This window comes from Myxozyma melibiosi, assembly GCF_037950935.1.
Source record: "Myxozyma melibiosi strain Phaff 52-87 chromosome Unknown BZA70scaffold_15, whole genome shotgun sequence".
Taxonomy (NCBI): Eukaryota; Fungi; Ascomycota; class Lipomycetes; order Lipomycetales; family Lipomycetaceae; genus Myxozyma; species Myxozyma melibiosi.
Window position 1 is genome coordinate 102,033 of NW_027042929.1, and position 21,617 is coordinate 123,649.

Genomic DNA, 21,617 nt, shown 5'->3' on the forward strand with positions numbered 1-21,617 from the left:
CTGTTAGTCCTCTGCTTCTACTCTGATCAATGGCGATGGGTGGGGTGTGGGGGGCACGTGGGGGGTGGGGGCTGACTAAGGTCTGTGCTTCCGGTGGATGCATCCGAGGATCCCATTGTCGGCGGTGTTGAGTGAGTTGTTGTTATAGTAATTAGAAGGAGCATTGTAGTAGTTCTATTGTTGTGTTTATGTTAATAGACTGATGTTAATACATTACATTACGTTACTATTTTACATTACATTACATTATTGTTCTGTCTGCTCAGTAACTACTAGTGTGATCAACAGCTTCAATAACCGTGGCTGCATCCCCCACACTCTGCCTCTCCATCTCTTCCTGTCTCCATTCCACCGCCTTCACCACCTCTTCCGATGACGTCGTCTGGAGACACCTTCCTTACGTGAACTGGTCATCCGACAGCTGCTGTCCGACAAGCTGCGTCTTGACTGGTGCTCGAGATGATATTTACCTGATTAAAAGTGTGGTGTAGATGGCCTGATGCCTGTTGTCTGTTGTCTAGTTATCTTGCTGTCTCTTAGATATCAGAACATTTTATTTCTGATTATCTCTCTGTCTATACTTAATCACCCAATGTGCAATTATAGCAATCATCTGCATCTGCTGTCCGAGTTATCTTATGATCTGCATCCACCACTACCTACACCCCAATGCCCACCTTACTATAATTCTTGCTGTAGTTCTCCAATAGTCTCTTGTTTTATTTTTATTTTATTCTAATTTTATTTAAATTCTCTCTATTTTTTTGTAGTAAATAAACAACAAACAATATCCTGCAGCCATGTGCAGTGCTCTACTCTTGAATCATCAATTAGACACCGCACCGAAGGTTCACCAAGCCGCAGCCAACCATCGTCATATCCAATCCTCCACCCTCACCCCTCACCACCCCCCCCTCCCTCTTCCTCAACATGGTACGCATTCAATCCCTTCCTCATCCCTTTTATCTACAAAACTAACTCCCCCTCAGCACAGCGTCAAAAGAGTGCGCACGACCGCCGAAGCGCAGGCGGCAAAGAAACGCAAGGAAGCGAGTAAGATTATCGAGTATAACGCGCTTGTCGAGAGAGTTGGTGGTAGTGTATGTCCTCTTCTCTTCTGCTTTGCTTTGATTTATTTGATTTATTATGACTATGGTGGGTTAATTGATGTAATTGTCTAGAGAAAAAATGAGGAGTATTCGTCTACTGCGCTGCAGTTGACGACGACGCTGTTGAAGATGAATCCGGAGTTTTATACAATCTGGAATTATCGACGAGAGATCCTTCTCCACATCTTTCAATCCCTGTACGTCCACCCTCCTCCCCCCCCCCCCCCCCCCCCCCCATCTCACCTCAAATCTAACAGACAGACACACAGTCCCCCCGCCGAAATAACAGCCCGCCTCGACTCCGAACTCGACTTCCTCTTCTCCCGCCTCCGCGAATTCCCCAAATGCTACTGGATCTGGAACCACCGCCGCTGGTGTCTAAACACTTCCCCCGCGCCAGACTACGCGCGCGAACTCAAGCTGGTGACGATGATGCTCGAGCGGGACGCGAGGAATTTCCACGGCTGGCAGTATAGACGCGGGATCGTGGCTTGTCTTGAGAGCAGGGATGATGAGAAGATGAAGTGGGATAGGAGCGAGTTTGAGTATACTACTGCGAAGATTAACAATGATTTCTCGAATTTCTCGGCGTGGCATAATCGCACAAAGTTGATTCCGAGGTTGGTGAAGGAAGATCCGGAGTTGGATGCCCGAGAACTGCTCAAGAAAGGTACCACCTACTTTTCTCATCAGACTACTCTTCTAAACACACACACTAACTAATCAGAAATATACCTGATAACCCAGGCAATCTACACCGACCCCGACGACCAAAGCGTCTGGCTCTACCACCGCTGGCTCGTAACCTCCTCCGACATCGTCGCCCTCTCGATTGCCGAGCGCACCGCGCTACTTCATCAGGAGATTACCTCAATCAGCGAACTCCTCGCCGTCGAACCTGATAGCAAGTGTATGTCCTCCTCCCCCTCCTCTTCCTCTTCTTCCTCTTCCTCTTCCTCTTCCTTGCACTCAAACTAATGATATTCAGGGTGTCTGCATTCCCTTGCATTCTACAAAAATTTCCTAGCCGACTTGACTGGTCAAGAAATCGACAAATCGGTAGGTGAATATCTGGAAAAATTGGAAACCATCGATCCGATGAGGCGGAAACGGTATCAGGATTGGAGGGCTCGGATTAGTCTATAATCACTCTCATTATATAATGTCTCATTGTCTTATTTGAAAAGTATCCTATTACGCGGTATTATACATATACGACCCAACCAAATCAAACACAACACAACACAACACAACACAACACAACACAACACAAACAGAATCAAAACACATGGAATCAAAACAAAGCTCACAACATCATTAAAACAACCTTCCCCTTCGCAGTCCTCTTCAACTCATCCACCGCCGTCTTAAAATAGGTTATAATCAATGTTCTCATTATTTATAAAATGTATCTCATTACGCGGTATTATACATATACGACCCAACCAAATTAAACACAACACAAACAGAATCAAAACACATGGAATCAAAACGAAGCTCACAAGATCATCAGAACGGCTCAACTTTAAGGACAACCTTGCCCTTCGCAGTCCGCTTCTTCACCTTATCCACCGCCGTCTTAAAATCCCCCCACAGCGTGACCGAGTCCACCACGATCTTCAACCGCTCCTGCTGATACAAACTGACCGCCAGCTCAAGCGCCTCCTTGCTCGAGACCGCGTACTGCACTTTATACCGCGGCCCGACGATCGCGCCAAACAGCGACCGGCCGGCATTGTACGAATTCAAGAAGGTTGAACCCTCCTGCGCGTCAGCGTCGCCCACCGTCGACACGAACCAGCCTGTCTTGGCCGGGGTCAGCTCGGCCTGGTGCTGGAGCATGTAGGGCGTGGTGCCGACGGTGTCGAGGACAAAGTCGAAGCCGGACTTTGCCGCCGGCGCGATCGCGTCTTTCGACATCACTTCGTCGTCCTCTGCCGCGTAGGGTCCCGCGAGCGCGCGCAGGAGGGCCGAGATCAGATGAGGTCCGCGCAGCTGCGTGTAGTCGATCGTCTCGTCCGCGCCGAGCAAGCGCACGATAGACTCGCTGGCGGGTGAGCATGTGGCGACCACTTTCTTGACGAGGAAGTGCTTTTTCAAGAGTTGGATGGCAAACATGCCGACGGAGGTCGCGCCGCCAAGAACACAGACGGTGGAGGACTGCGTGAGCTTGGAGTTCTTGAGCGCTTGGTAGGCGACTGTGAAGGAGAGCGGGAAGGCGGCGGCTTCGTAGAGAGGGAGGAAGTCTGGTCGCGTGACGATGTAGTCGGTGTTGGGGTTGATTACGATGTGCGAGGCGATAGTGCCGGCGTAGTACTGAGAGTAGTTAGTATACAGAAGCATAGCAGCAGCAGCAATAATGTAGAAGTAGAAGTAGAGTAGAGTAGAGTAGAGACTTACAGGATGAAAGTACATGCCGCAGACATTATCCCCCTCATTCCACTTGCCCTTCAAACTACTCCCGACCTCGACCACCGTACCCGCAAAATCACGCCCAAGCCCCTTCTCGCCCACAGACCCCCACAGACTGGTCGTGTTGAGGATCGCGAGATCGACGGAGCCAAAGCTCGCGGCCTCGATCTTGATCAGCAGCTGGTTGCGCCCGACGGGGAGGGTGACGGCGTCGTAGTGCCAGTGCGGACGCGAGCCGGGGACGGTGAATGTGAGCTGACGGGTTGGTTCGCGGGGCATTGTGATGTTCTTCAAGTCTTCTTACTCTCGGAACAATAGAAGAGAGCGCGGGAAACGAGGAAGATAAAGAGGAGGAGGAGGAGAGAATAAACAGGGAAACAAACAGAGTTTGCCGGGCATTGCCGGCTCAACCGCGCCGGTCTTCCCACCGCCTCCGTCAACTCCTTCTCCGGTTCTCCGTCTCCGGTTCTCCGTCGTTGCCGCCGTGTTGTTCGTTCTCGTGACTCTTCTCTTGTTGTTTACTGTGCTTGTCTGAGACTACGCTTCACGATGCTGGACTGGCCGGCACTCGGCGGTGGATGACCCTGGTTGCTACGTTAGAGTTTAGAGATCCTGAGGACGTCACTATTGAACTTTCTTGGAGATATATACACTGCAGACTCAACGAGACAAGACAAGACAAAGACAAGGAATGAGAACTTTTAGAACCAATACCGCCATGAGCTTTTGTTGATGTTGTGAGGGCGTGTGAGTAGATGCACGTTGATAGTGACTTGGTGGAGCCGTAGCGTAGAGCGGGAGCCTGTAGATTGCTTGCAGGTTGTTCACGAACTGCTTTCAGACTGTTGGAGCAGACTCAGCGATCAATAAGCTGCGGTGATTGACTGCATTGTTCACTGTGCATTGTAGCTCATGTAGCATGTACTCATGTAGCATGTGCTCATCGTAGAAGTCGGACGAGAACCAACCCGTCTCGGCTCGGCTAGCTGACTACTGGCTGCTGACTGCTAACTGCTTGAGTGCAGTATCATACCGTATATCCAACAGATACTAAGAACGGCATGACTGTTCTTTATCGTCTGCAGACCGCTGCAGACAGACAGAATACCGCTCACGCCGAGGCAGCAACCTGCTGCGACGCCGGCACCTCCAATCCAGACTCAGCAGCGACTTCCTCAAGATCCTCCTAGACACCACACAACATCAGCAACCTCTTCCTCACACAAGACATTAGTAAGAACGAATACACACCGGCTCGAAAATAACCTGAATCATCAAGCTGCAGCTCGGACAGACCGCCACGTTCTCGCCATCGAGAAGGTCAACCAGCGTGATCTGGAACTTGTCGCCGCACGGACACGGGTAGGTGAACAGCTGCTGGTCAGAGTCGTAGAGCATGTCCTCGATCTCGACCTGGTCGTAGATTGACATTGTTGCTGTGTTCTCTACTATAACTGTTTGTTCTGCTCTTCTTCTCTCTGCAGTGGCGCAACAAGCGAAGACAAATATTTCATATCACGTGACATTTATTTTCAGGGCACGGGTTCTGAACGTGGATGTAGGGTTAATGTAGGGTTAAAAGCAGTCACAGCTCAGCGACCCGCGTCCGCAGTCATCGCAACCGGCTTCAAGCGCTCGACTCTCCTTCTCAGTTCACTCTCCAGCCAGCCAAACCCAGCTCTTTTCTCGACAACAGCAAAAGGTACGTGGATTCCCTTCTATTTGATTCAAACAGCAGCGGCGAGCAATACTCAGATCAGCATCACTCGATTATTCATTTCAATCAGCATTGTCGTCGTTGAAAACTAGCAAACACTCCTCCTAACACTCATCCTCCAGAGCAGATTCAGCATGGGTATCTCCAGAGACTCGCGCCACAAGCGCTCGCACACCGGTGCCAAACGTGCTTCGTACCGCAAGAAGCGGAAATTCGAGTTGGGACGTCAGCCCGCCAACACCCGTATCGGTTCGTGTCTTGTTGCTTTTGATGTGGAGAGAAGAAAAAACCTCGACTAACACAATATCTATAGGAGCCAAGCGCATCCACAGTGTTCGCACCCGGGGTGGAAACACCAAGTTCCGCGCTCTGCGTGTTGAGACTGGTAACTACTCGTGGGGTTCCGAGGGAATCTCGCGCAAGACCAGAATCTTGAACGTCGCCTTCCATCCTTCCAACAACGAACTTATCCGCACCAACACCCTCACCAAGTCGGCTATTGTCCAGATCGATGCCACTCCCTTCCGTCAGTGGTACGAGGCCCAGTACGGCCAGACTCTCGGCAAGAAGAAGGGAACCAAGAAGGAGGACGAGACCGCTGTGACCAAGACCGCCAAGCAGGCCGCCCGACAGGCCAACGCTAAGGTCGCGCCCGCGCTCGAGTCGCAGTTCTCTGCCGGTCGTCTTTACGCCGCCGTCTCCTCGCGCCCTGGCCAGAGCGGTCGCTGCGACGGATACATCTTGGAGGGTGACGAGCTTGCTTTCTACGTCCGCAGAATGCAGGCCAGAAAGTAAATGTACTCTGTATAGATGGGTTTACTTTTTGTCATACAAAATAAAATGGGATTATTCTAGGTTTCATCATGTATCCTATTATTGTACAATGATGTGTTCGCATGTAATTATCTTCAATTAAAAGTTTCAATGAATGTGTAGACTTATCCACTAGAGATAAGTTCAAGTGCTTCTGTAGTAAACGTTCTTCTTCATTAGTAGGAAGTCCAATTCAGTTCTTATTCTCTATCATACACTATCGTACACTCAACACTCAACACTACTTCTTCCTCCTCTTCATCTCCGGCCCAGGCGTAGGCTGCGGAGTCCCGCTCAATCCCCTCCTCTCCGCGCCTCTAAACACAGCAATCAAAGTCTCAGTCTCCATCTGCATCTCCCTACTCCACTCACTAATATCCGACTCCCACGAATTATACATCACCGCGTTCGCAAACATCCTCATCACCTCCCTCTCCAACTCACTCGACGTCTGGATCCGCCCGTCCTTGACCATCGACTTTATCGTCCGCAGATCGGTGGGCTGGTAGATCAGGCTGTGGTAGTTTGGCGCGTCGTTCTCGGACACGGGCGCGGAGAAGAAGGAGGCGGAGCGGTTGGAGGAGATGTTGGAGAGGAGAGGGGTCACGAGCGCTTGGAACTTGCGGTTCGGGGCGCGGGTGGAGGGCGTGGGTGTGCTTGTTGAGGGGGTGGGGAGGATTTGTCGGAGGCGGGGGGGGAGGTTTGGTGTTTGCGTTTGCGGGTCTTGGGCTCCTCTTCCTCTTCTTCTTCTTCCTCCTCTTCCTCTTCCTCTGCTTCTTCTTCCTCTCCTGCTTCTTCCTCCACCTCTGCCTCTGCAGCCTCTTCGTTCTCTGCCTCTGCCTCTGCCTCTGCCTCGGCAGGTTCAGACGCAGCCTCCACCTCCATCTCTGCCTCTGCTTTCGCCCGGAGCTGGCGGCGCGTCCTAGGCTTTTCCTCTTCCTCTTCTTCTTGTTCTTTTTCTTCCTCCTGCTCTTCCACAGCTTCTTCCTCCTGCTCTTCTTTCACAGCTTGCGCTTCGACTTCTGGCTCTTCCGCCGCAGTCTCCTCACCAGCAGCATCATCATCAGCATCAGCAGTAGACTCAACATCCTCCACAACCTCCGTAGTCTCCTCAATCTTACTCTCGCCCGCGTTATCCTCAGCTACCTCTTCATTCGCCTCATCCGCAAGCGACTCTGTAGCTTCCGTATCCGTCGCGTTAGATTGTTGCTGTGCTAATTCCTGCTGCTTGAGTTCTTCGACGGAGGCGGGGAGTGCGGGCGTTGTCGTCGTCGTGTCTGGTTTTGAGGATCTTGTGCGCGGGGTTTGTGATGGAGAGGGTGGTTGTTGTTGTTGTTGTGGTGGGGAGGGTAGATCTTCTGAAGGTGCGATGGCTTCTTCTGTAGAGACTGTGTGCTCAGGTTGTGCTGGTGGGGGTGGAATCTGCGCGGGTTGAGGCGCTGCGATCTCAGGCTTTGTAGCAGCAGCTTGAAGTGGTTCATCAGGTGACACCGTCCGCTCCATATCCTCGCTCGTAGCCTGCACGTCCTGCTGCTGCGTCTTCGTGGTAGAAGTTGGAAACGACGACGGCGGCGCGTCAGCCATCTCGACGTCCTCTTGCTCGCCATCCCCCAGCTTATCAGACGAGGCGAGGCTAGGAGGTACAGAGTCGAGCGCGGATTGATCGAGATGGAGGTCTTCTTCCGTGAGGACCGCGTTGGATGTTGATTGTGGCTGGGGAGGGGTTTGGATTTGAGAGGAGGATGAGGAGTCTGCTGCTGCGGTGGATGAGTTTGGCATCGAGATTGTAGATTCGTTTGGTACGACGGCCATTGAACTTCCGTCGCCGGCCGCCGAGCTCGACGGTTGTTCTTGCGTCTGGCTGGTGCTCGTGTCGTCAGTCGGTGGGGGAGGTTGTGGCTGGGCCGCGTCCTCTGCGAGCAGGTCGTCCATGATATCTTTCATCTCGAGGTCTTCGAGGCCGGTGGATTCCTCTCTTGCGTCGACGAACTCGTCTGCTTGTGAGGCTGCTTGGTCTTGCGCGTCGGCGGGTTGTTCTGCAGTAGCTGCTGCTGCTGCTGTTGGTGTGGTGGCTGCTTCCGCTGCTGGTGTAGCTGTCGTCGCGGGTTCAGCAACAACTGCCGGCGACGCATTCTCCTTATCCTTATCCTCATCCTCGTCCTCCTCATCTTCCTGCGTCTGCGTCTGCTGAAACGCAATCGCTTCCAAATCCTGCAACCGCGTATCCCACTCCCCTCTTCCAATCTCCTCGATCTCGCGCAGGTATTTCCGGTAATCCTGCTCGTCCTGGCGGACTTGCTGGATCAGCTCTTTGCGGTAGCGGCTGTAGAGGAGTTCGGTCAGTTTGATGACGGATGGTGAGGCTATGCTTTTGTTAGTCGTAGAAGATGAAGGAGGATTGAAGAAGAGCATACGTTCGACGTCGGCGCCGATGCCGGTGCTGGGTTGGCGTTCGAGGCCTTCTGCTTTCAGCATGGCATTATACAACTCCTCGCATTCCTACACCCGCCCCGTCAGCCATTGCACGTTCTAAAAAACCACAGAGAAATAAAAAGAAAAATCCAAACAAACCGAACCCGTACTTTATCAGATATAGGCTTGAGTCCCGAATCCCGCAGCAGCGGATGCGAAGAAAGGGATTTGGAGATGAGCGGGAAGGAGGAGTCGCCTTCTTTGTGCACGAATTGGGCGAGGAGCAGGCGCTGTAGTATTGAAGCCAGCGCGGCCATGCTTTGTGTGTGTGTGTGTGTGTGTGTTTCTATTGCAGGAAGTAGGTGTTGGAGTAGTTGCTGGAGTGGTGGTGGTGAAGATGAGAGGAGGAGTTGTTGATGTTGGTGGAGACGAGGCGATGAGTTGAGTTGAGTTGAGGATTAAATTCGATTTTTGGATTTATTTCGATTTATTCATTTTACATCCACAACTGCTCTTCACCACTTTTACATTCTACAATTATCTGCTATTGTCATTGATAACAGTTCTATTCACTATTCACTACTATTCGCTATTCATTATCACCACTCTACCAGCACCTCACATGCCCTCAGCTACCCTCTCAGTGACGCGTCCGTCCATCCCTTCGTCCATCCCCAACCTCCCCCAAGTCCTCCAAACCCCCTCCGGCCTCGCCCTCGTCGAGATCCAAGGCACTCTCCACCTCTCCACCACCTCCTCCTCCTCTTCAGACCCCCTCGGCCGCCTCGTATTCGAGAAATCAACCGTCTGGCTGTACATCGGCAACCACCAGCGCATGGAGGGCGCGGTCGTGGATCTCAAACCTCCTGTCGGTTTGCTCAGACGGCAGATCACGGACGACGGGAAGGGCGAGCATGGCGCGCCGGACGGGGAGGCGGTGGAGATTGTGGAGGTGATTAGGAAGAAGATTGTGTTTAGTACGCGTCCGGAGCCGTTGGTGCAGGACGTCAGTTTTAGGAGGAGTTGACGCGTTTATGATCTTATTGTTTTTGGAGTTTGGAGTTTATGTATTATCAAAACAGAATATATTGCTACAAGTTGTTTATACAGTAAAGACACTTACATAACCTATCATCACGTTAGTAACTGCTGCAAAACAACAATAGAAGCACCAGCTGGATTGCATTAAATCAGAAAAGGCAATATTAGTATCCTCAAATGCTTAGAGCATCGGATCAGGTCTGTGAATATTTTTTTCATCATGTAGATACAATCCAGCACTGCTCAAACAAAGACAGCACATACCTTTTACTTCACAGACTCGCTGCTACTTTTTGAAAAAAGAGTCCAGCCGGCTTTGGTTCGCGTTGCTGACTCCTCCAGCAGCTCGAGCGGTCGAGACACCGCTCAGATGAGACTCTACGTTAAACTCAGCTCCCCGCAACTTCCTGTTAGTACCATCGATATCGAGAACGTGATATGACGAGTTGGCCAGCATCGGCGGCGCAGCTACTCGCGCATGCAGATCCGCAAAGATGACGGCGAGTAACTGCGCTGTCGTCGCCCCGTGCGAGACAACAACGACATCGCCCGCGTCCTCAACCAGCAGAGGCAGGAGCATCGTCTGATAAAACTCCTCTACGCGCCTCGTCAGCGCACTACTGGTCTCGGCATCCTGCAGCAGCTCTCTGTCGAGACCAAACACCGACCGCCCCTCGGCGCCGCCAAAGTGTCGCTCGACAATCAAGTCCGAGTAAACCACCTCCGCGTCCGGCCAGGCATCCACAATCGGCGCAGCAGTCGCCCGCGTGCGCTTCATGGTCGAGACAATGATCCTGCTCGCGGGCGTCCTGTCCTTCTTCAGCCGTGCTCCAAGAGCCTGCGCCTGCTGCGCACCGTGGACGGTCAGGTCAACATCCCGCCCGGAGCCGGAGTAGAGCCGTCGGTAGTTGTCCGTCGACTCTTTGACGACAGATTAGCGCTCGTCCAGTGTGCTCATCGGGGCATATTTACCTGCGTGTCGAACGAGGAAGAGCAGCATCGTGGAGAGAAGAGAAAACTTGCAGAGCTCGCTGCTTTATAGAGGACGAGTGCACGTGACTGAAACCCTAAGACCAGGCCTCGGAAAATAATTTCTGCTTCTGCTTCACCTCTTCAGGCAACTGCGGAAGAAATATCTACAATAATTGCTGCTATTCTGTTTGCTGCTTTCAATCATGGGTCCTGCAAATGGAGCTGCCGCCGCGCCCAAGACGCTGGTGATGGAGAACGTGAGTAAATATCGCCGACAGAGTCGATCACTGCTTCTTTTCCCTTCTTCCTCTGACTCTTCCCCAGACCGAGAAACGCGACGCTTTGATTGCGTATGAAAAGAAATACCAAAAGAAATGGCAGGACGAGAAAGTGTTTGAGACAAACCCGCCCACGCTCGCCGAGTGCAGCGGAACAACCGGGCCCGAGATGTGGGAGAAATACCCAAAGTTCATGGGCATGATGGCCTATCCTTACATGAACGGTGTCTTGCACGCCGGCCATGCTTATACCTTGAGTAAGGTCGAGTTCCAGGCCGGTTTCGAGCGCATGCTGGGCAAGAGAGCCTTGTTCCCTTTCGGCTTCCATTGTACTGGTATGCCAATCAAGGTATATATCCTCTTCTTCCCCTATCGCACTTGCTGTATATCTGACTCTTCTCTTCTCAGGCCTGCGCCGACAAACTCACTCGCGAAATCGAAATGTTTGGACAAAACTTCGACGAGAACGTCCCTCCCGAGGAAGAAGAAGCCGTCGTCGCCGCAGCCGCAAAGACCGATCCGACCAAGTTCCGCGCGACTAAAGGCAAAGCCGCCGCGAAGAAAGGCCGCGGCAAGTACCAGTTCGAGATCATGCTGCAGCTCGGCATCCCGCGCGAGCAGGTCCACAAGTTCGCCGACTCCTCCTACTGGCTCGAGTTCTTCCCGCCGCTCTGCAAAGAGGACTGCAACGACTTTGGCTCGCGAATCGACTGGCGCCGCAGCTTCGTCACCACCGACGCGAACCCGTACTACGACGCCTTCGTCAGATGGCAGATGAACTCGCTCAAGGCGCTCAACCACGTCAAGTTCGGTCTCCGCTACACCATCTACTCGCCTAAAGACGGCCAGCCGTGTATGGACCACGACCGACAGAGCGGCGAAGGTGTCAACCCGCAGGAGTACACCGGCATCAAGATCAAGGTTCTCGAGTGGCCCGCGGCCGCAAAGGAGGTCCTCGACAAGGCCGCCTTCAACCCCGACGGCAAGACCGTCTCGTTGATCGCCGCCACCCTTCGTCCCGAGACCATGTACGGCCAGACCTGCTGCTTCGTGAGCCCCAACATCAACTACGGCCTCTACGAGATCTCCGAGACCGAGTACTACATCTGCACCCCGCGTGCCGCCCGCAACATGGCGTTCCAGAAGATCACGCCCGTGCGCGGCGAGGCCAAGCTCGTCACCGAGATCTCGGGCAAGACTCTGATCGGCGCCCGCATTAACGCGCCCTTGAGCGTCTACCCCGAGGTTCGCCTGTTGCCCATGGACACCATTCTCGCGTCCAAGGGTACCGGCGTCGTCACCTCCGTGCCGTCCGACTCGCCCGACGATTTCGCGACCGTCACCGAGCTTGCCAAGAAGCCCGAGTTCTACGGAATCGAAAAGGAGTGGGCGTCGCTCGACCCCGTGCCAATCATCTCGACCCCGACCTACGGCGACATGACTGCGGTCGCGCTCGTCAAGGAGCTCAAGATCCAGTCGCCGAAAGACAAGGACGCGCTTGCAAAGGCCAAGGAGATTGCGTACAAGGATGCCTTCTACCAGGGCACCATGATCATCGGCAAGTACAAGGGCGAGAAGGTCGAGGTTGCCAAGAACAAGGTCAAGGAGGACCTTATCGCGGCCGGCGACGCCTTTGTCTACAACGAGCCCGAGGGACTTGTGATGTCGCGCAGTGGCGACGAGTGCGTGGTCTCGCTCGAGGACCAGTGGTACATGGACTACGGCGAGGAGGAGTGGAAGAACCAGACGCTGTCGCTGTTGAACAACATCAACACGTACACGTCCGAGTCGCGCCACGCGTTTGAGAAAGTGCTGGACTGGCTCAAGAACTGGGCCTGCGCGCGCTCGTACGGTCTCGGCACCCGTCTGCCGTGGGACAAGCAGTACCTCGTCGAGTCGTTGTCGGACTCGACCGTCTACATGGCGTACTACACGATCGCGCACTACCTGCACGGCGACATCTACGGCAAGACGCGGGGTCTGGGTGACATCGGCGTCGACCAGATGACGGACGAGGTCTTTGACTACTTGTTCTGCCGGGCCGGGTACCCGAAGAACACGACGATCCCCGAGGCGACGCTGACGGCGATGCGCCGCGAGTTTGAGTACTTTTACCCGCTCGACGTGCGTGTTTCCGGCAAGGATCTGATCAACAACCACTTGACCTTCTTCCTGTACTGCCACGTTGCTTTGTTCCCCAAGCAATTCTGGCCGCGCGGCGTGCGCACGAACGGACACTTGCTGCTCAACAATGAGAAGATGTCAAAGAGTGTGGGCAACTTCTTGACGCTCAAGGAGATTGTCAAGAAGTTTGGCGCCGACTGCGCGCGCATCGCGCTGGCTGACGCGGGCGACACGTTCGAGGACGCCAACTTTGACGAAGCCAACGCGAACGCGATGATCCTGCGTCTGTACACGATGCGCGAGTGGTGCGAGAACCAGATGGAGAACCTGGACAAGCTGCGCACGGGCTCGAAAGACTCGTTCCTGGACCGCGCGTTCGAGAACGAGATGAACGTGCTGGTCGAGGCCACGGAGACAAACTACAAGCTGACAAACTTCAAGGCCGCGATCAAGACCGGTCTGTACGATTTCCAGGCCGCGCGCGATTACTACCGCGAGGCGGCCTCGTACGAGGGCGGAATGCACCGCGACCTCGTCGTGCGATATATCGAGACGCAGGCGTTGCTGTTGACGCCTGTTGCGCCGCATTTCGCCGAGTACCTGTGGCTGGAGGTGTTGAAGAAGCCCGAGACGGTGCAATCTGCGCTGTTCCCGAAGATCAGCAAGGAGATCGACAACGGGCTGACGGCTGCGCTGGAGTACGTGCGCGACGTGTCGCGATCGATCCGCGAGACCGAGGGCGCAAACATCAAGAAGCAGAAGAAGGGCAAGGCGGTGACGTTTGACCCGAAGAAGCCCACCAAGCTGACGATCTACGTTGCGCTGTCATACCCGGGCTGGCAGGAGCAGTACCTCGACCTTGTGCGGGATGCGTTTGACTCTGTGAGTCTCAAGTTCTCGCCCGAGTTGACGCAGAAGGTGCAGAAGCTGGGCGACATGAAGCGCTCGATGCCGTTCGTGAACCATCTCAAGTACCGGTTGACGGGCGGGAAGGAATCGCCCGAGGTGGTGTTCAACCGCAAGCTTGCGTTCGACGAGGTCGAGACCGTGCGTGCTGCGCTGCCGATCTTGCAGCGCAGTGTCGGGAGCGAGAGTATTGAGGCGTATGTGCTCTCCGAGGGAAGCGCGAGCGCGAAGAATATTCTGTCGGGAGAGGAGGCGCCGATTGCGTTTGCGAAGGAGGCGGAGGCGGCGGTGCCTGGTACGCCTGGAATTGCGCTTGTCAATGCTTAGATAGCTATAGGATATAAGAAAAGTTTCCCAGAAGATAACAAATGAAATATTACAACATTCATTGAAGTACCACAAAGATAATCATATAAAATGCTTAGATGTAGCTATATATATTTATTTAGAAATGGAGAAGTTTTATTGCACCAAGAAGATCATAAATTATAACACAGACATGAGAGCATCGCAAAGATGATCATATAAATGTAGATATATATGGAATACTTATAGTAGGGAAGTTTATTGCACCAATATTACAAAAGAATCAAAAGAATAAAAAAAAATATTACAGACAAGATCAACAAAACAAACGCCTAAAGATGAAACTACAAAGGAACATGGTTGAAGAGATAGGACACGCTCTCGCCGTTGTGCAACCGACGTATGCTCTCGGCCAGGGTCGGACTGATGTCGATTGTATCCAGTTTCGGGCAAATGAGCTTCTTGTCGTCGTGCGGGACGGTGTTTGTGCAGATGACGCGGGTGAGCTTGCTGGCGGAGATGCGCTCGCATGCTTTGCCGGAGAGAATGCCGTGGGTGACGATGGCGACGACGCCGACGGCGCCGTGGGTGGTCAGGGTCTCGGCGGCTTTGACGAGGGTGCCGCAGGTGTCGGCCATGTCGTCGACGAGGAGGGCGACTTTGCCCGCGACGTCGCCGACGAGGACCATGCGGGAGACCTCGTTTGCGCGTTGTCGCTCCTTGTGGATGAGCGCAAAGTTGAGGTCGAGTCTGTCTGCGAGCGCAGCCGCGCGCTTCGCGCCGCCGGCGTCGGGGGAGACGATGACGGCGTTGGCGTAGTCGACGGACTCGCGGATGTACTTGAGCACCGAGGGTTCGGCGTAGAGGTTATCGACGGGGACGTCGAAGAAGCCCTGGATCTGGGACGCGTGGAGGTCCATTGTGATGACGTGGTTGCAGCCCGCGGTCTGGAGCATGTTTGCCATGAGTTTTGCGGTGATGGGCGCGCGCGACTTGTCTTTCTTGTCCTGGCGCGCGTAGGGGAAGTTGGGCATCACGGCGGTGATACGTCGCGCGGAGGCGGTCTTGCAGGCGTTGATCATGATGAGGAGCTCCATGAGGTTGTCGTTGATCTCGCCGCAGCCGGTCTGCAGGATGAAGACTAGAGATGGTGTTAGACGTGTAGATTAAGTAGCGTAATAGAGAGAATAGTACCATCCTCGTCACGAACAGACTCGCCGATGGTGACCGAGGTCTCTTGGTTGGAGTATTGAAAGACTGCGATTTTCGCGAGCTCGATTCCGAGTCTGCAAGCCCGACTGTCTCTCTCTTCCAGCTGTGTTTCTGCACTGTAACAACAGCCTACAAACAAAAACACAGCAACAAGAAGAGAGAAAGACAGCAGATCCGGGCACCGGTTAGCAACCTCTTCTAATAAGCAGAGAACAAGGCAAGAAGACATACCGCATGCTCACCAGCTTCGCCAGCTCAGGATGCGAGTTTCCCGCAAGCAGCTTTATCGAATTCGACGACATTCTCTTTGCTGTATCTTTTCTTCTAGTCTTCTAGTCTTCTAGTCTTCTTTACTGTCTTTCTGAGGATATAAAGCAGAAACGAAGATCAGAAAATTTGGGAGCAAAAAGAGCTGCAAATTCGGGTGTCTTTAAAGTTTATTTTAAATGTCACGTGAAATGTCATGTGACCTGGGAAGGGGAGGTGGTCGCGTCTCTGCTTCTGATTACCGGCAGCAGAAGTATCAACAGCAGCAGCAGCAGCAGCACAGGAAGAGTAGAACGCGATGGCTTTTGTACGAAAGCAGCAGAGTGACGAAGACACGGATTTCTATCATGAAGAAGAAAGAGGAATGAAAGAAGTCGCGTCGAAGCGACGGCGCGTGAGTCTCGACCCTCCTGACGAGCGCGTCAACAACGACGGGCACGCGCCGGGCGCGATTGTGCGGGTTGCGCTGGTTGATTTCGTGACGTATTCGAATGTTGTGTTTTGGCTTGGGCCGAGTATGAATATGATTATTGGGCCGAACGGGACGGGCAAGAGTACGCTTGTGTGCGCGATTGCGCTGGGGCTGGGGGGCAAGCCGGAGGTGAGTACCTTTACACTACAGTGCACTTTTACATTGAGGAAGTGAAGAGAGGGCTAATGGAGATGAGTGTAGTTACTCGGCCGGGCGAAGGACATTGGCGAGTTTGTGAAGCAGGGCAAGAAACGCGGCACGATCTTGATTGAGATTAAAGGACACGCGGGTGAGCCTAATCGAACGATCGAGCGCACGATATTCTCCGACAACCGGTCTGAATGGAACATTGATGGTATGACTTCTACTTTTACTTCTTTCTATTTACATTTTGAACAAGAGGAGACTAATGGAAGTAGGCAAACACACGACGGCTAGAGCGGTCAAAGACCTGACAGACTCCTTCTCGATCCAGATCGACAATCTCTGCCAATTCCTCCCCCAAGACAAAGTCGCCGAGTTCGCGCACATGTCCCCGCAACTTCTTCTCCAAGAAACCGAGCGCGCGACAGGGTCCGCGGAGATGCTCTCGCAGCACCAAGAGCTGATCAAGTTGCAGAACGAGTACACTGCGCTCGCGCGGAGCAGTAGTGCGAACGAGAAGGAGTTGGAGAAGTTGGTGCAGGTGCAGGAGCGGAGTCGTGAGGAGGTAGAGCGGTTTCAGCAGCGCGCAAAGTTGCAGGAGCGCAGGAAGTACCTTGAGAATATCCTGCCGGCGGCGGTGATGCAGGAGGCGGTGAGTAAGGGGACTGAGGCGAAGAAGGAGGGGAGAAGGTTGAAGGCGATCAAGGACGAGCTCGAGGCGCGCACGGGACCTTCAGGGGAGTTGAGGGATGCGGCAAAGACAAAGCTGGACGAGTTCAGAGCGGAGGTTGAACGGCAGAAGCTTGCGGTTTCGAAAGCGATGAAGAAGCTAGATGCGAAAATCAGCAAGAAAGACGAGTTCAACACGCAGGTGGAGGCCAAGAAGTCTGAGATCAAATCGATCGGGAAGGAGCGCGAGAAAACAAAGACCAAGATCCAAGATCTGAAGAAGGATATCAGCGCGGCGAGGGAGAGGTTGAAGAATAAGCCGGATGAGAAGACGGGCGAGGAACTGCAGGCAAAGTTGAAAGAGGCGCGGCAGAAGCTGCGCACGGTTGAAGAGCAACGAACAAAGATCAGCGACGAGGCCAACTCGTTTGATCAAGAAAACAAGCGCGCGACGGCGGAGGTCGAGGATCTCAAGAAGCAGCTTACGAGTCTGAACAGCGTGGACGTGCAGCGGCTTGCGCGGGTGGAGAAGATCGACAAGGATACGTGGGAGGCGATCAAGTGGTTGAGGCAGAACAAGAATCTGTTCAAGGAGGAGATTTACGAGCCGCCGATTATGAGCCTGCGGGTGAAAGACGCGAGTCTGACGTATGCGGTGGAGTCGGTTGCGAAGCGCAACACGCTGCTGACGTTTACGTGCATGAATCGCGAGGATTATGTGTTGTTCAACAAACACGTGCAGGACGAGAACAAGCTGTCGGTCGCGGTGGCGGAGTACTCTAAATCCGATCGCCCTAGGCTGGAGTCGTGGGGCCGGCTGATGGATGAGAATAAGCTGAAGAGTCTCGGGTTTGAGTGCGTCGTGAGCGATTTGATCGAGGCGCCGGACGCGGTGATGAACATGCTGTACCACACCTCGTCGATCAACATGGTCGCGTTCAGCCGGCGCGAATTGAGCGTTGCGCAGGTGAACAAAGTGGACGCGGCGAAGCGCGCGGACGGGGCGCCGCTGATTCAAAAGTATATCAGCGGGCGGCAGTCGATCTACGTGAAGCAGTCTGCGTACGGGAGCAGGGAGCTGCTCAAGTCGAACCAGAAGATCGGGAGTCCGGTCGCGCTGGTGAGCGGGGGGGTTGATCAGGCGCAAAAGACGCGGTTGATGGAGCGGCTGAAGGAGAGGGAGCAGAAGAGGTCAGAGACGGAGGAGCGGACGAAGGAGAAGCGCGCGCAGATGAGGAAGTTTAATGATATGCGGAAGGCGGTGGATGCAGAGAAGAATACGATCCAGAGCGCGCTTACGGAATGGCAGGGATTGAAGAGGAAGTACAACAGCACGGAGGCGAAGCTGGATGACCTCGTGTTTCAGCTGCAGGAGCTTGAGCAGGCGCCGGATAGTACTGCAGAGCGGATCCGGGAGCGGGAGCGGGAGTTGGAGGAGATTGCGGGGCAGAGAGAGAGGTTTGCGGTTGAGTTGGTGGAGGAGACGAGGAAGGTTGCGAAGATGCAGGTGGGGTTGGTGGGGAGGATTGTTGCGGAGCAAAAGGGGAAGAGTGATTATGAGGTGCTGAATGAGCGGTTTGAGGTTGCGAATAGGGAGTTGGTTGAGGTGCAGGCGGCGGTGCAAGCGCGTGAGTCGACTTTTTTTGTTTTTGATAGTATGAGTGAGACTAACGATATGCAGAGAGGGAGATCACGAGAGAATTGAGACAGAGGGCGGTGCAAGAGAAAGATAGACTGATGGAGCATCTGGCGTCTCTGTCGGAGGAAGATCACGCGCTGGTGGAGGAATACATGATTGACGAGAACCGCATCGATCGCTCAGAGATCGAAGCCGAGACCGAGCGAGTAGACGAACAGCTCAATCAGATCTTTAGCGGGAACGCGCATGTGCTCGAGACGTACGAGCGGCGAGCGCGGGAGATTGCAAAGCTGCGGGAGAAAGTCGAGATTGGGAGCGGCAAAGTCGCGGAGCTTGAAGCGCGGATCCGAGAGATTCGGAGCGGGTGGGAGCGAGAGCTTGATGCGCTTGTGGGCCGGATCTCGGACGAGTTCGCAGAGGCGTTTCGGTCGATTGGATGTGCGGGGACGGTCGGGGTGGGCAAGGATGAGGAGGATTACGAGAAATGGCGGATTGATATCAAAGTGCGGTTCCGGGAGAACGAGCAGTTGCAGCTGTTGACGCATCAGCGACAGTCGGGAGGCGAGCGGTCTGTGTCTACGATTTTCTACCTGATGGCGCTGCAGTGCGTGACGAAGGCGCCGTTCAGGGTGGTGGATGAGATCAACCAGGGGATGGATCCGCGGAACGAGAGGATGGTGCACAGGCGGATGGTTGAGGTTGCGTGTGCGGAGAACGCGAGTCAGTATTTTTTGATTACGCCAAAGTTGCTGCCGGACTTGACGTTTCATGAGAAGATGAGCGTGCATTGTATTTTCTCTGGGGGGTTTTTGCCGGAGAGGGGGGGAGCTGCTGATTTTGGGCGGTTGAGGAAGTATGTGGAGGTGGGGAAGAGGTTGAGGGAGAGAGTATAGTGATGCGATGCGATGATTAGATATAGTACAAGATAACAAGATAATATACAGCTATATTTGACTGAGTAGGATGCGATCAAGTTGAGCAGCGCGAGAGCGAGCGAGGTCGACGCATTGCTTGACGATCTGTTTAGTGAATGCGTTTGAGCCGGAGGAGAGGGAGACAGAGATGAGACTGTCGTCGTCGGTGGTTGCAGAGAGGATGAGGGTTAGTCGGGAGTCTATGGAGAGATCTTCGACTCTGCCGTCGATGTCTGCGAGGATGAGGTTGTCGCGGGCGAGGCCGAAGTTGATGCACCAGGGTAGGGAGGAGGTGTATGAGGGGGAGAGGAGGAGAGGAGTTGTCTGTGTAGATGAAAAGAGCGGGTCGGAGTCGTTGTTGTTGATATCAGTGTCATCAGAAGGGAGGATGGTGGGAAGTAGAGTAGAGCGGAGGGCAGAGACGAGAGCAGCCCAGGCTACGTCAGCCTGGCAGGTTGGACTGAGCAGCTGGATCTGAGCCTGGAGAACCAGAGTCTGAAAGTCGTTGATGCGGAGCTGCGCGGGATCATAGAGACGAGCAGCAGCAGCGGCCTCGAAGATGGAGTGCGAGAGGGCCATGTACTCTGGCAGCGGGGGGGAAGATCCTCTGCCGACGAGATCGATGTTTGTGTAGAGCGTTGGGGGGGAGGAGGAGGAGGAGGAGGAAGGAGCGTCGTGGACGAAGGCGGTGATGCCGCAGATGGCGACGGCATCGCCCATGCGAACCACCGCCGAGCCGACGGTGTTTGGGATCGCGTCAGTGTTGATTTTGCAGTCGCGGAAGGCGAGCGGTGGGCGGAGAGAAGGGCGGAGGGGAGGGTCGAGGGCGAGGTGTTTGTCGAGGAAGACTTTCGGGAGGACGCGGGCGAAGAGGTCGGGGGAGGCCGCGAGGGAGTCCGCGAACATCCTTAGATACCTATTATAAGAAGAGAATATAGGAAGAATACAGATATCAGGACAATATCAGGATATCAGGACATAAAGAGAGGAACTGAAAATTGGGAGATGAGTATCACGTGATGAGCACACAACACCCACACGCTGACATTAATGAGCACGTGACTGTAGGGCTCAACCCTACACTGCGTGACTGCTATCAGACTGAGCCGACGACTCAGCGCCGCTGATGTTCACTGAGCGAAGTCACGAACGTTCAACATCGCCGCCAGCAGTTTGCTTCTTCGACAACAACACACAACATGAAGGTAACTGATATTGATGATGATTGTGGTATTATCACAGGAAGATCATACTAACAGCTTATAGCTCAACATCTCTTACCCCGCCAACGGCACACAAAAGCTGATTGAGATTGACGATGAGCGTCGCACTCACGTCTTCCTCGAGAAGCGCATCGGCCAGGAAGTCGAGGGCGACAGCGTCGGCGACGAGTTCAAGGGATATCTGTTCAAGATCACCGGAGGAAACGACAAGCAGGGATTTCCCATGAAGCAGTATGTGGCCGATATCTTGATTTAGACTTGATTTAGAGGACGAAAGAAGGAGTGGCTAACAACAACAGGGGAGTCATGCACCCGTCCCGTGTCCGCCTTCTTCTCACCAAGGGCGTGTCTTGCTACCGTCCCCGTCGCACCGGTGAGCGCAAGCGCAAGTCCGTCCGTGGCTGCATTGTCGCGAACGACCTTGCCGTGCTCTCGCTCGCGATCGTCAAGCAGGGCGAGTCCGACATTGCTGGCTTGACCGACACCGAGGCCCCCAAGCGTCTCGGACCCAAGCGTGCGTCAAAGATCCGCAAGTTCTGGGGTCTGACCAAGGAGGACGACGTTCGCAAGTACGTTGTCCGCCGCACGATTGAGAAGAACGGAAAGTCGTACACCAAGGCGCCCAAGATCCAGCGTCTGGTTACTCCCCAGACCCTGCAGCGCAAGCGTCGTCTTCATGCGCTCAAGATCAAGCAGGCCGAGGCTCAGAAGGAGGCTGCTGCTGAGTACGCTCAGTTGCTTGCCAAGCGTGTGAGCGAGGGTAAGGCCAAGCGGGCTGAGATTAAGAAGAGACGGGCTTCGTCTCTGCGGGCGGCGTCGACTATTAAGGCTTAGAGGGAGAGAAAGGAACTTGTATGTTGTGTTGTATCAAAAAGGGTTTCGCATGTATATGATTGATAATAAAAGTAAGTGATATCTATATATCTGTCTATCTATTATCCATTCATCTATTATCTATTCATCTATTCTACTCATCATCCTGGATGC

The 21,617-nt window shown here is 53.8% G+C and overlaps 13 protein-coding genes across 13 annotated transcripts; 7 read left to right on the top strand and 6 right to left on the bottom strand.

Moving 5' to 3' along the window:
• The first annotated feature begins 79 nt into the window (after positions 1-79).
• BZA70DRAFT_284829 (uncharacterized protein) lies at positions 80-756 on the top strand. Its single transcript, XM_064913640.1, has one exon. The coding sequence runs from the start codon at positions 500-502 to the stop codon at positions 737-739; it is 240 nt and encodes a 79-aa protein (XP_064765767.1). The 5' UTR covers positions 80-499; the 3' UTR covers positions 740-756.
• Positions 757-869: 113 nt separating this feature from the next.
• Positions 870-2,311, top strand: BZA70DRAFT_284831 (rab geranylgeranyltransferase alpha subunit). The gene is made up of 6 exons (XM_064913641.1): positions 870-933; positions 990-1,100; positions 1,182-1,306; positions 1,379-1,779; positions 1,837-2,019; positions 2,098-2,311. The coding sequence occupies exons 1-6, from the start codon at positions 931-933 to the stop codon at positions 2,253-2,255; spliced, it is 981 nt and encodes a 326-aa protein (XP_064765768.1). The 5' UTR covers positions 870-930; the 3' UTR covers positions 2,256-2,311.
• A 307-nt stretch (positions 2,312-2,618) lies between these two features.
• Positions 2,619-3,800, bottom strand: BZA70DRAFT_291885 (uncharacterized protein; the record flags this gene model as incomplete). The annotated part of the gene is made up of 2 exons (XM_064914337.1): positions 2,619-3,425; positions 3,510-3,800. 2 exons carry the CDS (start codon positions 3,798-3,800, stop codon positions 2,619-2,621), a joined length of 1,098 nt encoding a protein of 365 aa, XP_064765769.1.
• Positions 3,801-4,249: 449 nt separating this feature from the next.
• Positions 4,250-5,130, bottom strand: BZA70DRAFT_91865 (uncharacterized protein). Its single transcript, XM_064915537.1, has 2 exons — positions 4,773-5,130; positions 4,250-4,707 (listed from the first exon to the last, which is right to left on the bottom strand). The coding sequence occupies exons 1-2, from the start codon at positions 4,950-4,952 to the stop codon at positions 4,633-4,635; spliced, it is 255 nt and encodes an 84-aa protein (XP_064765770.1). The 5' UTR covers positions 4,953-5,130; the 3' UTR covers positions 4,250-4,632.
• Positions 5,131-5,200: 70 nt separating this feature from the next.
• Positions 5,201-6,255, top strand: BZA70DRAFT_284835 (ribosomal protein S8e/ribosomal biogenesis NSA2). Its single transcript, XM_064913642.1, has 3 exons — positions 5,201-5,223; positions 5,309-5,487; positions 5,552-6,255. The coding sequence occupies exons 2-3, from the start codon at positions 5,373-5,375 to the stop codon at positions 6,031-6,033; spliced, it is 597 nt and encodes a 198-aa protein (XP_064765771.1). The 5' UTR covers positions 5,201-5,223; positions 5,309-5,372; the 3' UTR covers positions 6,034-6,255.
• A 37-nt stretch (positions 6,256-6,292) lies between these two features.
• Positions 6,293-8,780, bottom strand: BZA70DRAFT_291888 (uncharacterized protein; the record flags this gene model as incomplete). The annotated part of the gene is made up of 4 exons (XM_064914338.1): positions 6,293-6,670; positions 6,856-8,414; positions 8,466-8,550; positions 8,634-8,780. 4 exons carry the CDS (start codon positions 8,778-8,780, stop codon positions 6,293-6,295), a joined length of 2,169 nt encoding a protein of 722 aa, XP_064765772.1.
• BZA70DRAFT_284838 (Ctf8-domain-containing protein) lies at positions 8,722-9,529 on the top strand. Its single transcript, XM_064913643.1, has one exon. It carries the CDS (start codon positions 9,086-9,088, stop codon positions 9,488-9,490), a length of 405 nt encoding a protein of 134 aa, XP_064765773.1. The 5' UTR covers positions 8,722-9,085; the 3' UTR covers positions 9,491-9,529.
• Positions 9,457-10,632, bottom strand: BZA70DRAFT_91861 (histidine phosphatase superfamily). Its single transcript, XM_064915536.1, has 3 exons — positions 10,477-10,632; positions 9,769-10,425; positions 9,457-9,591 (listed from the first exon to the last, which is right to left on the bottom strand). The coding sequence occupies exons 1-2, from the start codon at positions 10,502-10,504 to the stop codon at positions 9,791-9,793; spliced, it is 663 nt and encodes a 220-aa protein (XP_064765774.1). The 5' UTR covers positions 10,505-10,632; the 3' UTR covers positions 9,457-9,591; positions 9,769-9,790.
• Positions 10,408-14,255, top strand: BZA70DRAFT_284843 (uncharacterized protein). The gene is made up of 4 exons (XM_064913644.1): positions 10,408-10,425; positions 10,477-10,733; positions 10,801-11,103; positions 11,163-14,255. The coding sequence occupies exons 2-4, from the start codon at positions 10,680-10,682 to the stop codon at positions 14,109-14,111; spliced, it is 3,306 nt and encodes a 1,101-aa protein (XP_064765775.1). The 5' UTR covers positions 10,408-10,425; positions 10,477-10,679; the 3' UTR covers positions 14,112-14,255.
• On the bottom strand, positions 14,237-15,688 carry BZA70DRAFT_284846 (phosphoribosyltransferase-like protein). Its single transcript, XM_064913645.1, has 3 exons — positions 15,534-15,688; positions 15,285-15,376; positions 14,237-15,231 (listed from the first exon to the last, which is right to left on the bottom strand). The coding sequence occupies exons 1-3, from the start codon at positions 15,602-15,604 to the stop codon at positions 14,435-14,437; spliced, it is 960 nt and encodes a 319-aa protein (XP_064765776.1). The 5' UTR covers positions 15,605-15,688; the 3' UTR covers positions 14,237-14,434.
• Positions 15,689-15,716: 28 nt separating this feature from the next.
• BZA70DRAFT_297598 (P-loop containing nucleoside triphosphate hydrolase protein) lies at positions 15,717-19,433 on the top strand. Its single transcript, XM_064914569.1, has 4 exons — positions 15,717-16,170; positions 16,243-16,396; positions 16,461-18,482; positions 18,536-19,433. Exons 1-4 carry the CDS (start codon positions 15,868-15,870, stop codon positions 19,384-19,386), a joined length of 3,330 nt encoding a protein of 1,109 aa, XP_064765777.1. The 5' UTR covers positions 15,717-15,867; the 3' UTR covers positions 19,387-19,433.
• On the bottom strand, positions 19,434-20,374 carry BZA70DRAFT_284851 (uncharacterized protein). The gene has a single exon (XM_064913646.1). It carries the CDS (start codon positions 20,311-20,313, stop codon positions 19,438-19,440), a length of 876 nt encoding a protein of 291 aa, XP_064765778.1. The 5' UTR covers positions 20,314-20,374; the 3' UTR covers positions 19,434-19,437.
• Positions 20,375-20,606: 232 nt separating this feature from the next.
• On the top strand, positions 20,607-21,464 carry BZA70DRAFT_300266 (ribosomal protein S6e-domain-containing protein; the record flags this gene model as incomplete). The annotated part of the gene is made up of 3 exons (XM_064914698.1): positions 20,607-20,612; positions 20,674-20,861; positions 20,930-21,464. The coding sequence occupies 3 exons, from the start codon at positions 20,607-20,609 to the stop codon at positions 21,462-21,464; spliced, it is 729 nt and encodes a 242-aa protein (XP_064765779.1).
• Between the last annotated feature and the right edge of the window lie 153 nt (positions 21,465-21,617).